The 15,508-nt window shown below is 40.9% G+C and overlaps 4 protein-coding genes across 5 annotated transcripts; 3 read left to right on the top strand and 1 right to left on the bottom strand.

The window, feature by feature from the left end:
• The first annotated feature begins 310 nt into the window (after positions 1–310).
• LOC110185282 (uncharacterized) lies at positions 311–6,379 on the top strand. Of its 2 annotated transcripts, none has more exons than XM_020954029.2 (10): positions 311–560; positions 1,745–1,915; positions 2,103–2,344; positions 3,552–3,756; positions 4,111–4,588; positions 4,711–4,884; positions 4,952–5,239; positions 5,301–5,490; positions 5,550–5,789; positions 5,848–6,379. In XM_020954029.2, exons 3-10 carry the CDS (start codon positions 2,311–2,313, stop codon positions 5,895–5,897), a joined length of 1,659 nt encoding a protein of 552 aa, XP_020809688.2. In that variant the 5' UTR covers positions 311–560; positions 1,745–1,915; positions 2,103–2,310; the 3' UTR covers positions 5,898–6,379. The 2 variants fall into 2 exon arrangements, with proteins under 2 accessions (XP_020809688.2, XP_086685639.1); XM_086829513.1 differs by lacking the exon at positions 311–560 and adding an exon at positions 626–1,461.
• Positions 6,380–7,642: 1,263 nt separating this feature from the next.
• Positions 7,643–9,555, top strand: Prx4 (Peroxiredoxin 4). The gene is made up of 5 exons (XM_020954031.2): positions 7,643–7,756; positions 8,416–8,582; positions 8,634–8,751; positions 8,810–9,215; positions 9,277–9,555. Exons 2-5 carry the CDS (start codon positions 8,423–8,425, stop codon positions 9,325–9,327), a joined length of 735 nt encoding a protein of 244 aa, XP_020809690.2. The 5' UTR covers positions 7,643–7,756; positions 8,416–8,422; the 3' UTR covers positions 9,328–9,555.
• scramb2 (scramblase 2) lies at positions 9,483–12,673 on the bottom strand. The gene is made up of 4 exons (XM_020954030.2): positions 12,290–12,673; positions 11,391–11,884; positions 10,491–10,649; positions 9,483–10,263 (listed from the first exon to the last, which is right to left on the bottom strand). Exons 1-4 carry the CDS (start codon positions 12,390–12,392, stop codon positions 10,240–10,242), a joined length of 780 nt encoding a protein of 259 aa, XP_020809689.1. The 5' UTR covers positions 12,393–12,673; the 3' UTR covers positions 9,483–10,239.
• Sk2 (Sphingosine kinase 2) lies at positions 12,649–15,432 on the top strand. The gene is made up of 2 exons (XM_020954041.2): positions 12,649–13,789; positions 14,196–15,432. Exons 1-2 carry the CDS (start codon positions 12,687–12,689, stop codon positions 15,190–15,192), a joined length of 2,100 nt encoding a protein of 699 aa, XP_020809700.2. The 5' UTR covers positions 12,649–12,686; the 3' UTR covers positions 15,193–15,432.
• The last annotated feature ends 76 nt before the right edge of the window (positions 15,433–15,508 follow it).

The raw sequence follows: 15,508 nt of genomic DNA, 5'->3' as shown, positions 1-15,508 counted from the left end.
GAAAAAATATATATCGCATAGAATGATTTTAACCAGTAAGGAAGGTTGGAATTAATAGTTTCCGTAATGATAAGGCCCATAATATGCAATTAGATCACAAAATGAATTTAAAATACAAAAATAATGTGTTGGAAGGCCACGGCGTTGGGGCTGTGGTTATATGCCTTTAGCTTCATAGCAGCAAATATATCAATAAATAGTATTCCAATCCGTTTGAACTAATTTTAATTTTATTTCATAAAGTTCATTTATAAATGAATTATAAATAACGCAAAGCACTCCCTAGTTACTAATATTCATATTTTCATTCGTTGCAAGACAAAATCTATCGCGATAGCGTAAAAACAATCGATTGTGCCATCACCACCGAAAGTGTCATACCTAAAATGTTCTAATTGTGTTTGTGCGCGACTATTTTTTTGGTCGCGATTTTTAACAAATAAACTGGAGAACGGCGATCAAACAGCTTTTGCAAATAGTTTAAGTCTGCTCGATCAGGAGTTTGTCCATAATGTCGGTTGTGATATCGAGTTGTTCGTAAAGAAACGCCTGAATAGTGGGTAAGAATCAGAAAGAACAATTTAGAACCTTTTGCCACGAGCATATTAAGTGCGTAGGTGTGACTGTGTGAGTGTCTGTTTTCGGCTGTGCGTGTGAGCGAGCGAGAAGGGCGAAGTAATCCCCCCATCAAGCACAGTCCCCTCTTCGCTCCAACGTATTTTTCTTTTTGGACACCAGCTGGTGGCCTCTCTTTAAAACGCAAAACAACAAAAACAATGGGAGTGAGCGAGTGCGATAGAGTCTTGTAACCGGGTCCCGTTACAACAACGAACACGGAAATGTGCAACAGAAAGAGCCAGCAACAACAACAACAACCACACCAGTATAAGCAGCTAGGAGAAGTAGTACGAGTTTTGTGTGCCTTTCGTGCAGAAATGACCAGTTTTTCTTATTTCCCTCTGCACAAATGCCACAAAGTCGAGTTTTCCCAGCTGGTGCTGGGGCTGCAACAACTACAATAGGAGCAGAGCGCAGCGCAGATTTTCCGCATTGCAGTTGCGCCAACTAACACCATTTTCTGCTGCTTCGTTCGGTGCTCTTCGTGTGGTTTTAACATGCAGCCCGCGTTTAATAAACAATTAATCGCCGTGCAATAAACAACCCGCGCATACTTTTTCAAATATTACACCACGCGCGCGCTTCCCTAGCTTGTTACATAACAATTTACAAGTCGCGCTTCAGTTTCGTGCTTCTCATACCTTTGTTGTTATTTCGTACTTCTTGAGGTTGTTTCTTTTGCATCTTCTTCTTCTTTGCTTCTAAGAGTGAATACAAAACAACCTGTTAGCTATTGACTGTAATTGCCTCTCTCTTTAGCTAACTGTCGTTTATGCGGGTTAACTTTTGTGTTGTGAGGATCTGAAATTTAACTGTTAAATAAGGAAGAACAATACAGGAGAGGTCAGTTGTAGGAAAATTGTATGCTTTTTTCAATGATTCGATTACAGCTATTTCTATTTCATATACCAAAAGAAAAACAGAATTTCTGACCATGGGATGGGGCTAAGAATGTTTCAATACGCTCAATTAACGTTGATGACATTCCCCCATAAACGATTCATCACACTCGCACACACACACACACACACACACACAGCGCAACGCACGCGATCGATATTTGGTCTACGTCTCTCACTTACTCCCCTTTTTGTCCCCCCATCTCTATCTCTATCTCGCCCCACAGCGTGCTGCTCTTCCCACCTGTGGGCAATTACCGCCGTTATCTCATCCATCAAACATGTGAGAACTACCGCCAGCAGTACGATCTGTTCACCTTCTCTGTGGGACAAGGAGCGCTGCGTCGCACGGTTTTATGTTTTCGCAATCAGCTCCTCGATCCGCACGGCTTTGAGGCGTGAGTATTAATTACACCTAATTAAGTATTATGTAGCTTGAAATTAATATTAAGTTGATGGCGAATTCAGATCAAAAATAAACCATATAGAATGACTTTTTTGAGTGTCGTTGATCTTTGCTTTTTCTCTTTTAAATTCCCCAAGAACCCCAAACTAACAAAACATATTTAACTGTAATTTTTGCAGTCGCAAGCAGCAGCAGCAGAGAGAGAAGGAGCGCGAGAAGCACCAGCACCAACAACAGCAACAGAGGGAGCGAGAGGCAGCCAGGCGAAGCTGGCGGAGCAGTAGCAACGCCAACGCTATCGTCAACGGCAACAACAATTTGCACGTCGACGCTCATAACGGCAGAAGCAGCAGCGCCAGCCGAAGACACATAACGGAGCTCTGTAAAATGGGCGTTAAGAAGCATATCAGCGAAACACCATGTGAGTAAATACAACAAAAATAAGAAAACAAACTAAAGAAATCTTAAAAAAATAAAAAAAGAGAAGCAAACCAAAACAGACGCTATTTTTGATTAACTTGGCGTGAAGCGATGTTTCGGCATTTGAGTTTAGCAAGCAGCCATAAATTTAAATACTTTGCAAATACGCAAAAGATGCAAAACAAAGAAACCAAAAAAAAAAATATATAAATCTGAGTCAGTAGAAAAAACGAAGAGTTAAATACTCTGAAAAATGAAGATGTTTGATTACGAAATTCTATATTGTTATTAATGAAATTAATATGGCAGCTGGTTTTACTGAGTTTTTTTTTACTTTATACCTTTTATAAATACTGCTTATAGTTCCCAATATTATTTATTTAATTAATTTATTCTTTAGACATTCCATTTATAGAAAACATTGAACAAATATATTTATTTCTCATTCAATAACACACTCTCCAGCTTAGAGTATATTCAATTAAATATTTGACTAAAAATAATCAACGGCCAGCAGAGAGACGTCGACAGAGGCAGCAACGCAGGCAGTGACCGGAGCTGAGCAGAGCGAGTTCATTCAAGGTCGCCCTCTTTCCCGAGCTGATTTTTTGGTGCTGTTGCATCACACACACACACACGCGGACAGGGGGAACGATCACGAACACGCAGACGCTGCGCACGCTCACTTGTACTCTGCTCTGCCTGCTTCTCTCCCCTCCCACTCTCGGTGGCGTCCCATCCGGGGCAATCCCCGTACCCCCTGCGGGGATCCAACACTACCTGCCAAGTTCGTGTTGACATTCACGAATCTCGGGCACAAAACGGACCCCGAAAAATTGGGTCGACATAAGTGAATTTTGTTTTAATTTATTTTATGCCAAATTCGTTGCTTCACCTTAGTCTCTATATTTTTTTGGTTCGGTTTGTTGTGTCCGATTGCCAACTATTGTTGCTAATCGTCTGCTTAACCCCCTCTCTTTTTTTGCTACTTTTCTATCTTTCCATCTATCTTTGAGTCTTTTAAAGTATCTCATAGATATTGTGATACTTTGTTAATACAGTGGAAAGTCTTTAAGAGGAAATACTAAGAGTTGCTCAAAGATAAGATAAAGTTTAGTTTTATAAACGTTTAAGCAGAATCTTTTTTTGATGTAGTATTTCTACCTTTAAATACTGTAATGGTGTATCTTTTATATTATATCTTTTAGTAAGCAAATCGAACTCGGTGGATTTATACAGACCGCCAGCACTGAGGAACAATAGTAATAACAACAACAATAGCAGCAGTGAAGAAGCAGCTGCAACGAACGAAGCAACAAATACAACAAGCACTACTACAATCAAAACAATAGCTGCAGGAACAGCAAAAACAACTGCATCTACAAATCCTACCTCAAAAGAATCCCCGAATAGGTAAGTTACCATTAGAACCTTTTCAGCACTTAACCCTAAAGAATAAGAGTTGTGAATGCTAAAATTGGAAACAGCTGAAAATGATGATCGTTATATGTGGGTTTAGAGATACAGAAATCCATCTTAAAATCTATAATTTCAAGAATATCTAGCTAATGAGCTTAAATAATATTTAAAAGATGAAATTTTAATGAAATATATAAAAATCTCATCATTATAGCGTGTCATTTTCATTGGAAGTTTGACTGTATCTGAAACAATTTTTGTGAAATTCTTTTGTGAGCTAATCGATTTCGCTTCTCTTCTTTGTTTTTCTTCCTTTTGTTACCTGTGTTTTGCTCCGCTCTTTCGCAGAGAGCAACAGGCGGCCACCTCAGCAGCAGCAGCGGCGGCGGCAGCAGCAGCAGCGACCCGTCGTGAACGCCGTCCCGATCGTGCCGTTTATGTGCCAAGGGCACGTCGCAGTCAAACCACACCACCGACCACAACAACAACGCTTACAGCAACAGCAGCAGCAGCAGCAACAACAGCAGCAATGGCGCCAGCACCAGTACCAGCGGCAGCAACAGTTACAACATCACCAACGACCGTCGCACTGCCGGCTGTGGAATCACCGCCAATCGCAGAAATGAACTCGTCCAAGCCAGACGACAGTACTAACGGTCAGCAGCCTAAATCAAAGAAATCCAGGTCGCATCGCGAGCGCAGGGAACGCGGCAAGAAATCTGCATCCTCGGGGGCAGCGGCTGTACTTGTAATAGCTGGAACTGAAAACGGCTCTGAATCAAACCAAGACCACAGATCGGCCAAGCCAGTGGACTGTGATAAGGAGGTAGGTTCTTTAAAGTATAAATCTCAAGCAAGATGTGAACCTCTTTTTAACAAATGGGAGTCACTCTTTTCTAGCATCCTCTTTGGATTCACTAATTAAATCTATATTTTCTTTCCCTGCAGATCATTATGAGCGGCGCCCAGCGTACAAAGCCTGGCAGTGGCCATAACAAATCAGCCAAACAACAGACATCGCCGCCATTGCGCATTGAGGATGTGGCCGTGACCAGGACCAATAATGTCGAAGAAGCGGCCAAATGTGATAACGATGTGCGCGAGCTGCAACGAGCCTCAAAGGTAAGTTAAAACTCAAATGACACTAAATGAAAAGTTAATTTAAAAAATACTATTTGGTTAAAAACAGGAAATCAATCGTAGCAATCGACGCATCATGAAACAAACCTTCGACTCGGATGTTCTTGAGATCCCAGAGAAGATCGAGACAGGGCCCAAGGCAATCCCAAACCCATTAGCAATATCAACAGTGAAACCACCTGCAGACAGCACCACCGAAGACGATGACGAGGAGGACGAGGATGATTGGGAGAATATGTTTGATGAGAGCGGCGACTGTTTGGATCCCAAGATAATCCAAGAACTGAACGAGTCCGTGGGCAAGTGCAAGATAGAACTGCCTAAAATGGACTATACTGTGAGTTTACAAAGAAGCTATTTAGAAATAATATCTAAAATAGTTTATTTTATATCACCAGCTGTTTCACATTAAACAACAACTGCTTAACGAGGAGGAGTTTCCCCACGTCCTGGAGGTGTCCAATTTCCCAGTAGAGTTCAAAACTCCTGACCTGCTCATGCTTTTCTCTCAGTACAAAGGCAGTGGCTTCGACATTAAATGGGTCGATGATACTCATGCACTGGCTGTCTTTAGCAATTCCCGCATTGGTGAGTAGCTTATATTTCATTATCATATATCCTTTCTTTAACCACATTCCTTATTCCAGCTGCTGAAGTGCTTACAATGGGGCATCCGTTTGTCAAGTTGAAGCCACTGGCCGAGGCCACACTGGAGTCGCGACTGAAGGCCAAAAAGGCCGGCGCCGTCTCATTGCAGCCGTATCGCCAGCGTCCGGAAACGTGCACAGCCCTGGCCCGGCGACTGGTGTCCGGTGCATTGGGTGTTAAGTTGCCAACAGCACCACAGGAGCGGGAGAACGAGAGGCGCGTACTACGTGAAGCCAAAGGTTAGTTTTGCGTATTATCATCTCTTCCCTTATTAATTTCTTTCATGTTTATTTGCAGAACGTAAACTGTTAGCTGCCAAACAGCGGGACGAAGTCTGGGAGAGCTAGACTGTCGCGAAAGCGGAAGCGGAAGGCTAGGTGCATTTTTCTCGCATGCGTAACGCATGCCCCCTCCCACAACAATAACTGCAACAGCAACAACCACATGGAGATCAACTGGAACAACTACAACCATAAAACACCCACAAAAACACTTTCTCAATCAAAGCTAGCAAACTAAGAGAGTAATTTGCATGCCAAGCAATGAATGTACTTTAAATGTTCGCTTTTTGTGCAATTAACACAGATTTTTGCTCAATTTGTTGTAGGTTTTAGCAGCGGATACATGATATTGATGTAATATGCATACTATATCGTCTTAGGCCGTAAGAGAGAAGTATTTATTGGTCGTAGAAAGTAAACATGCATCTGTATGTGTGTACGTGTTGTTTTAACTCCAGACATAAATCTTAATTTTTAAGCGCAAGCAATTTATATATATATCTATATATATATTTTAATAAAGTTTATAGAGCTTAAGTGATAAGTAATAATGTGAAGATTTTTATTATGTATTGGGGAGCTGGTGTGATATTAAGATAGAATTCTTTCATTAATGGATTATGGAAGTTTTTTATTATATATTTGGAAGCCGGTGTGGTGTTATATGGAAGGAAGCATAAATTATATATCAATATATCACAGGTTTTTAAAAAGGCAAAAATGATTTAGTTCGGAATTGGTTTTCTGTTTTTGTCTTTAAAAGGCTATCAAACACTCATTTGCAATTTGATTAAAAAAAAATTTAATTTTGTTTAACTACTAACAATTTTATTGATAACTCCCTATACAATTTAGAAAAATTATTTAGAGCGACTTTTTCGCTTTGTTTAATTTTTTCCTTTTTAATTATTTGAATTTAAATGGGGATTGAAATATATATGTCTTTTGTCAATCATTCCCGATTTGGCTACATATACCATCAACCATGTCTAAAATATATAAAATTATAGCGAACTCACCTCTTTATTTATATACGATAGTTTACAAATTTTAATTTTGATTAATAAAGAATCCAAATATATGTGACATTTGTGAATCATTGGCCGTTTGTTCTTTATATTTCACCAAAGAAGGCAAAAAAATATAAAGTTATAAGCTTTTTTTTATTTTTAAACGATAGTTTTTGGGAAAATCAAAGTTATTCATACTTCGAAAATAAGCTAAAAATGCATTAATTTCAGTTCGGAAAACTTTTCTAATACAGTTTTTATTAGTTTAACAAATTAGCATTTTTAATTTAAAATTCAAAAACAAAAAAACGAAATGACCACTTCAATGCGTTGGAAATGTCTGCCTGAAGTTCTAAGACAAAGCAAGGATATACAATTGAGTATCGAATTTCAAGTTTACATTATATTTTAAATAAAATTGATGAATAGTCCAAAAAAGAACCCTTTATTTACTTTTAAGTTTTATTTTGAGCAAAATAAATATTCAATTGTTTTTTAATTAATTTATTTTTTATGAAAAATAAATTTTGTTAAGAATATGTGAATTTATACTCAAATCTAATAATTATCTATGGTGATAAAAGAAAATAACTAAATTTAATTTTTGCCATTTGATATTTATAATATTATAAATATATATGAATATAAAAGTGTTCCCAGCCATTAATGTTGATTAATCCAAAATATTTTCTTAAAAGAAGGTACTTAATAAATAAGTATAAAAAAACAAGTATCATGAATATAGGCTAAATTACTTTATTAATTTATTTTTTTCCGAAAGTGGTATGACAAAAATATCGGTGATAATCGATAGTTTCAAAGTAGGCCACCACCATGTTCATCGAACTTCCACCTCTAATACCAATGCCGGTGCATTTAATACAAACAAAAAGAGTTAATAATAGCATTTAAAAGGTAACAGCTGTGCACGAGTGTTTATCTGCAATGCAACTTAACTATTCGAATCATTTTGAATAAATAAAAAGGGAGTTAATAAATCTCAAAGGCATTGAAATTCCAGTTGTTGCTTCGGCAGCGTTCTTATTACATTAAAAATAGTTTCGAACCAACGCCACACTGACAACTATAAAATTTATAACCAGTGAATGAAATTATTGATAAGCTTATCATCTGCGGAAGCACAACAACAATTGGAAGGGTTATATAGCAAAGCCAATTGTAGTTCTTGGCAGAAGAGAAATAGACATTTTTTTGACTGCGTGGCCAGCGGTTGTGTGTGTGTTCGTGTTATTTTTTTTGGGGTATGTACAGTGGATATTGGTTCGAAAGGATTACATATTACTAAAGATCAACGGATCAAAGATCGATTTTTATTAAAATGTCTTAAAAGTCTTTCAGTTTTCATACAGTTATTTAAATAATATTAATCTTTTTTTTCAGTCTGAAAGGTTTTATAGAATATGCATAAACTATTACCCACTGTAGTGATATATTCATAAATAAATGTTTTTAGGGGCGTCAATAGTTGTGAAAGTTGGGAGTCATAAAAATAAAATAAAGCGAAACTAATTGGAATATACATATGTACTTACCTACGTGTTATACCGTTTTAGCCCCGTCATGTTTAAACACTTATCAATCCTACTACTGGTGGCGGCAGCAGTTGTGGGAGCTGCAAAGCCGGAAGATAGCGAGTCGTGCCACTCCTTCGCCGGCGGATCCGTTTATCCAGCCGAGGAGCCAAAGAGCGATCATCAGCTGCAGTACACAAAGGCAGTTAGTGAGTATAGAAAACTATTTCCTTAAAATCATAACTAAAACCCTTTATCAGTTTCCAAGCCAGCTCCACAGTTTGAGGGAACCGCTGTGGTGAACAAGGAGATTGTGAAGTTATCGCTATCCCAGTATCTGGGTAAATACGTGGTGCTACTCTTCTACCCATTGGACTTGTAAGTACAAACTTGATAGATTAATTTCAAGTTATTGAAATACCTCTTGTTACTTCAGCACATTTGTCTGCCCCACGGAAATCATTGCCTTCTCCGATCGCATTGCCGAGTTCCGGAAGATTAACACAGAGGTGATTGGCGTTAGTGTGGACTCGCACTTCACCCACTTGGCTTGGATCAATACACCGCGCAAGGAGGGCGGTTTAGGCAACGTGAAGATCCCCCTGCTTTCTGATTTGACGCACAAGATTAGCAAGGATTATGGTGTTTATCTGGAGTCCAGTGGCCATGCCCTGCGCGGCCTCTTCATCATCGATCAGGCCGGTGTCCTGCGGCAGATAACAATGAACGATTTGCCCGTGGGCCGATCAGTAGATGAGACCATCCGACTGGTACAAGCTTTCCAGTTTACGGATACCCACGGTGAGGTTTGTCCAGCGGGATGGCGGCCAGGAGCTGATACGGTAGGCTTTGTCTAAAAATACCATCGATCAAAATCTAATCCTCCTTTTCATTCTTTTCCAGATCGTCCCCAATCCGGAGGAGAAAACCAAGTACTTTGCTAAGAATAACTAAGAGTTATCCAGCCATTTTGCAGCCCTCCGAGCCCAGTTACATTCCAGATGTTCGCCGACTGACACTTAAAAACCGAACAACAGGCCCCGTCACATCATCAGTCGTCGTCCTTTGTATATTTCACTTCTGTCATGACCCCGGAATATTCCCACTCGTTTTTGTACAAAATTTATAGGTTGTTTATTTTACAGCATAACAGAGATAAATAAATTGATGAAGTAAATAGTATTAAAGTGATGATTGAAATGCTTGGCGCCAACCAGGGCGTGATCAAAACTGCGGGAAATCGGATTGAACCGATCCCCCTCGAAATGCATCGAAAGAAACCCTCTTAGTGGGCCAAAAATATAAATGGTTTAACAATTCGATTGCGATTAGGTTCGTACAAAAATATATATATATGTATATGTTGTGTAAAATATGTATAATAGTAAATCATTAGTTAGGTACGCCATGGTTGCAGTTAAGTAGTCATTCTTGTGTGCTTCTACCTTTGGGTACAACAAAGCTAAGTATGTTGAGGTATATAAATTGGGGAAACGGGGGCGGGTCGACGACAATAACAACTAGGACGTCATAAGGCACTCGTTCTCGTCTGTTTCTTTTTCTTTATATGGATAGATAGTCTGTGTTTCTTGTGCGCGTTTTAAATGCCAAATTCAAGTATATAAAAAAGGAAAAGTGCCACTGCATATTCGATCATTTTTTGTGCGTAGAGATTCTGCGGTAGAGATTCCAAACCGATGAAAGCATTGCACTTCTCAGATTCCCGGAAACTTTGATCAAAAATAATGTTATGAAAAATAACCTTAAAGCTAAAGACGATGCAATATGTCGTTCCATTAAGCAGTCGGCGTTATAAGTGTCTTGTGTGTTGTTTTCTTCAAATGATAAATAGATTGATCGTCCAGCTTATTGCTCATAATAGACCACGTCCTGGAAAATAAGATAAAAAGAAATTAGTGATGTAAACATGGAAATTGGCATACTATCAGCTCCATATATCCATCATCAAAGATTCAATACTTTTTTCATTTTTATTATTACTCATTATTTCAAAACTCATATTTAGTTCTGATGTTGATATGATGATATACAGAAATGATGTATACTTCCTCAGATACATGTGCATATCTATATATTATACAAAAAATACTACTCACAATCAAAAAGAGAGCTGCGAATACGAGTGCCTTCATGCGCACATCCAAGTTCAGAGGGAACGTCACGCTGAAGTAGTCCGCATCGGTGAACAGCTCCCTGCCCAGGCCGGACCATTGTTTGGTTATTTTGCCGATCTCCTCATTATTGGCGCTCAATACCTACAAAAAAAAAAGGGGAGATATGTTTGTTGTTTATTTTTTCGCACTAATCGGGAATTCGCACACACACAACACCCAGGGAATTCGCAGTATCTGTATCTGAATTAATTGACTCGCTGTAGACAGTGAAGCATAGCGGCAACCATAGTGACGTCACTGTCTCGGACTGCAGTATCTGTTAGCTTGATATGTACCACACAATAGTGGTCACGAAAATAGGGATTCCTTTTTTTAAATTAAATATATATGATATCAAAAGTTTCACGAATCAAGACTATAAGTTTGGAGTATGAAAATTCGACAAAGATTAAAATAAACTCAAATATATAAATTTGATTTAGTTGTCAGGTTAACAAAGCGAATAATAAGTATATAGCTTATGGAATACCTAATCTTCTGACTGCCTGTGTCTATATACACTTGTTTGAAACTTAATCAATAAAAATATACATTTTTTCAAACACCAAAAGAACAAATAATGGCATTATTATTAGAAATGATTATAAAAGATAATGAATTAGACCACTGCATTAAGAGATATTTATAGGATGGCCTTTTAGGTTATCAGAATTTCCGCTATCTTTGCTTGAATATAATTATAAGCTCTAAGCGTCTGCTATTCAACTAACCGGCCCTGTGTGTGTGTATATATACTTGGTTAAATGTTTAAGCGGAATCAGAGGAATCGAGGAATTCCACCACAGCTACAGATGAATAACCACTTGTTGGCGACGCACTGACCTTGAAATTGGTATCACTGAAGCACTTGCAGGGGCAGAGGGGTCCCTCGATGTGCAGGACGGTGTCGCCGAACGAGTTCTTGATGTTAAACTTGGGTCGCATAAAGGTGCAGACCTGCTCCACCGTGCCGATCACCTGACCGGGTGGCGCTGACACCTCCACGGCATTCTGGCAGCTGGGGAAGCAGCACAGGATGTCGCAGCGAAATGGACGGTTCAAATGGAGCACCTCATTCTGGAAATTGTCCAGAATCTTCATCTCAAAGGGACGCGACCGTCCAAGCATGTTCCTTGTGCAGCAGTCGCTCTCCTCGAAGGCAGAGTAGACGTTCTGCCCCAGCGAATTCTTCACCTTGAAGCGATTCTTCGTCTCGAAGCCGGTGAGCAGCTCGAGCTTCTCGATCTTTTGCGACACCAGCAGCTGGTCCAAGGCGGTCAGGTATTCCAAGCCCTGCGGGCAATTGGGCATGCCCACCGGTATTGACATCCAGTTTTCTGCAATTGAATTGGGCATAGTTTCCGATAAGAAATTTAGTATATATTGTATATAGTATATACGCTATGCACTTTATATGTGATGGTATTTAGCATAAGTACAGTTGCAATTGGATTAATAAGGCTTTTGATTGAAAATTTGTAACTTTACAACTTATTTTATAGAAATATATTACATTTTAAATATTTCACACACACAATATTGATAAATGAATATATCACTAAATTGAAACAATACTTATTATCCTTTGATGCTATTAACACATCCTCTGCTGTACTTTTGCACACGCCCAAACAAACACACACAATTGCGCCCGTCTGTGTGTGGGAATTTATCCATATAAAGTGCGGGCTAAAACCCCCGCACAACTTTTTTTTCTCCATATGCATGGAAAGAATACCCACCAGCTCCGTTGGCAGCGACGCCACCGGCCACCGGCTGGCGCACGACGGTATCGTCCTGAGGTGCATCCTGTGGCACCTCCTTGTACTCCTTCATCTGCATCATTTTTGCCGATTCGCTTTGCGTCGCTTAACACAATTCTAGAAATATTTGCTATTGAGAATGTTTATATGCACTGAATAGTGCAGGCACTATCGTTACTATCGATGTCTGGATCGATTTCGTTTGCACTATCGATGTTTTGCAAAATGTTGTTTATTTTAAAAATATAACTATTATTATTATTTATTTGTTAAATTCATCTAGAGAGGATATATCAGAATTAGCAGGTTCAATTTACACTTCCGACTACTGGTGTTGATAATATATCAAACAATCAATAAATCGATATTTTTAGAAATGCATTTAACAGTGCGACCGTACGCTTCACCAAATGCAACCTACTATCGATATCGATATACCGACATCGATACCAGTTGTAGTGATAAGGGAGGCAATAAAAACGAATATAAAAATTTAACATGCTGCAAAGCAGCCGAATCTCGATTGAAAATGAACGAATCTCATGATAAGACTAACAGTCCGAGCCGGGCCAGTTCCGCAGAGGAGGGCCACGACGTGAGCGACACCTTCTACACCAGCCAGCGGAAGGGCAGCCACGTATTTCGCGTCCGTTTGGACGCTACAGGATTCACGCTGCAGCGGGAGAGCCCCGGGGGAACTGTGATCAAAGAGCAGCATGTGCGGATTGGCGACATTGTCGGCGGGCGGTGTATGCGTCCCAAGAAGACGCGTCGTTTGGCCATGTCCGGTGCTTGTGCCTGCAGTTCGGGGAATCCCAATTCACCGGCAGTGTCCGCATCCGGGGATCGCCCCGCCACAGCCATCAACACGCCCAGTAAATGCAGCACCGCCAGCAAAGAGGATCATCCTCTCAGCGACGGCGATGTCAGCGCCTATTTATATGTCTTCGCCTATGTCCTTAAAAAGCGTAGTCTCCGTACGGAGCTGCACAGGGAGCGAACGGTGCTCACACTGCGCTTTCGCTCCTTCGATACCTTTGAGGATAATATGCGGGAGGCGGACCGCTGGTATCGTGCCCTCCGCTGGCAGCTGCATCGCACCCTGGAGGACATATTTGTGGCACCAACGGCGGACGAGCGACGTCGCCGGGTTCTAGTGCTACTAAACCCCAAATCTGGATCGGGACGGGCACGCGAGGTGTTTAATATGCATGTGACACCGGTGCTGAACGAGGCGGAAGTGCCCTACGATCTGTACGTGACTAAACATTCCGATTTTGCCATCGAATTTATGAGCACACGCTGCCTGGACGCCTGGTGCTGCGTAGTGGCCGTCGGCGGCGATGGTCTCTTCCATGAGATCATTAATGGATTGCTGCAGCGCGAAGACTGGGCCCATGTCTTGCCCGGACTGGCTCTTGGCATCATTCCCTGTGGTTCTGGAAATGGACTGGCCAGGTCCATAGCCCATGGCTATAAGTAGGTCAACCGAGACTAGTTTGTAATTGGATTTCGGTCTCTACTCGAATTTCTTTTGGTTAGCGAATTGAGCAGGTTTTCCCAGTTTTTCACTGGTTTTTTCCACCTAACGTTCTCATTTTCATATTTCTTAGTATTTGTTGAGTAAACATTTCAATGATATGTCAACAGGGTTTAATTTGAACGTAGACTACAATTACATTTCACGAAAGGGGAAATTTGACAAGCATAATTAACCTTTTGTGTGATTTAATACATATTGATAACCTTTGAATTATTTTATGACAGTCTTTAACGCGTAGAAAGTGATAAGAAATTCAAGACTGAACATGGGTACTTTAACAAATTAAATTTATAATTGTTTCCCTAATTTCTTTAATAACCTATTTCTTTTATTCCTCCCCAGCGAACCATACTTCAGTAAACCAGTACTAGGAGCTGCTCTTACCGTCATCAGCGGTCGCAGCTCCCCCATGGACGTGGTGCGTGTGCAGCTGCAGCAACGCTCCGTCTACTCCTTCCTTTCTATTGGCTGGGGCCTCATCTCAGATGTGGATATTGAGAGTGAACGCATCCGGATGCTGGGCTACCAGCGCTTCACCGTCTGGACCCTGTACCGTCTGGTGAACCTGCGCACCTACAATGGTCGTATCAGCTATCTTCTCACGGAACAGGACGATTCCCCTGTGCCGGGTTATGGCAATCAGCAGCATAGGATGCAGGGCAGTCGTAGCTGCAACACACACATTGACAAACTGGCACCGAGCTTACATCACTCCAGTACCGAGTACCTACCACAGGAATTTGCCGACGTGATCTCACTGGAAACGTCCATCAATCAGTCGTTTCGGTCACGCTGCGACAGCTGGCTGTCGGGGGGATCGCGGCGTAGCTTTTACTATTCCATATCGGAGAGCATCTACCATAGTTTGGCGGACGAGAGCGAATTCGCTGGACAGGCGGCTGCTGCCCTGGAGAATCGACAGCAGAACTTTGGGCCGACAAGCGAATTGCCGGACCTGGATGAACCACTGCCCGAGGATCAGGGCTGGCAGGTGGAGGAGGGCGAGTTCATTATGATGCATGCCGTCTACCAAACGCATCTGGGCATCGACTGCCACTTTGCACCCAAGGCCCAGATGAACGATGGCACCATCTTCCTCATTCTCATTCGCGGTGGCATCAGCCGGCCGCACCTGCTGAGCTTCCTCTACAACATGAGCTCCGGTACCCATTTGCCGGAGGTGAACAACGAGTATGTGAAGGTGCTTAAGGTGCGAGCCTTTCGCCTGGAGCCGCACGACAATCAGGGCATCATCACTGTGGATGGGGAGCGAGTGGAGTTTGGACCACTGCAGGCCGAGGTCCTGCCGGGCATAGCCCGTGTCATGGTGCCCAAATAGTAGCCGGAGGAGGAGGAAAACCACGAAGCAATAGATAACTCAATTTATGAATCTCTGCATTTGTATCTGTAGCTAATACTTAGGGCCTAGAAAGCCGCCGTAAGAGTGAGTAAGAGTGTGCATTCTTCTAATTGTTTTTTGTGGTGGAGTTCTTGCTTCTACCAATCAAATGGTGTATTGTTAACATTTTTAAAATCTAACTACAGTTATGAACGAAATATAAACGTGTATATAAGGAAATGTTAATTATTTATTCATAGCAATAAAATTTAAATTTAACTGTTATGAAGTTTAACGGTATATTCCTGGTATTTCC

Source organism: Drosophila serrata, unplaced genomic scaffold (genome assembly GCF_035046125.1).
Source record: "Drosophila serrata isolate PLE 108 unplaced genomic scaffold, ASM3504612v1 contig_217, whole genome shotgun sequence".
Taxonomy (NCBI): Eukaryota; Metazoa; Arthropoda; class Insecta; order Diptera; family Drosophilidae; genus Drosophila; species Drosophila serrata.
Note: the sequence above shows the minus strand (reverse complement) of the source record. Positions and strands in the feature narration are given on the sequence as shown.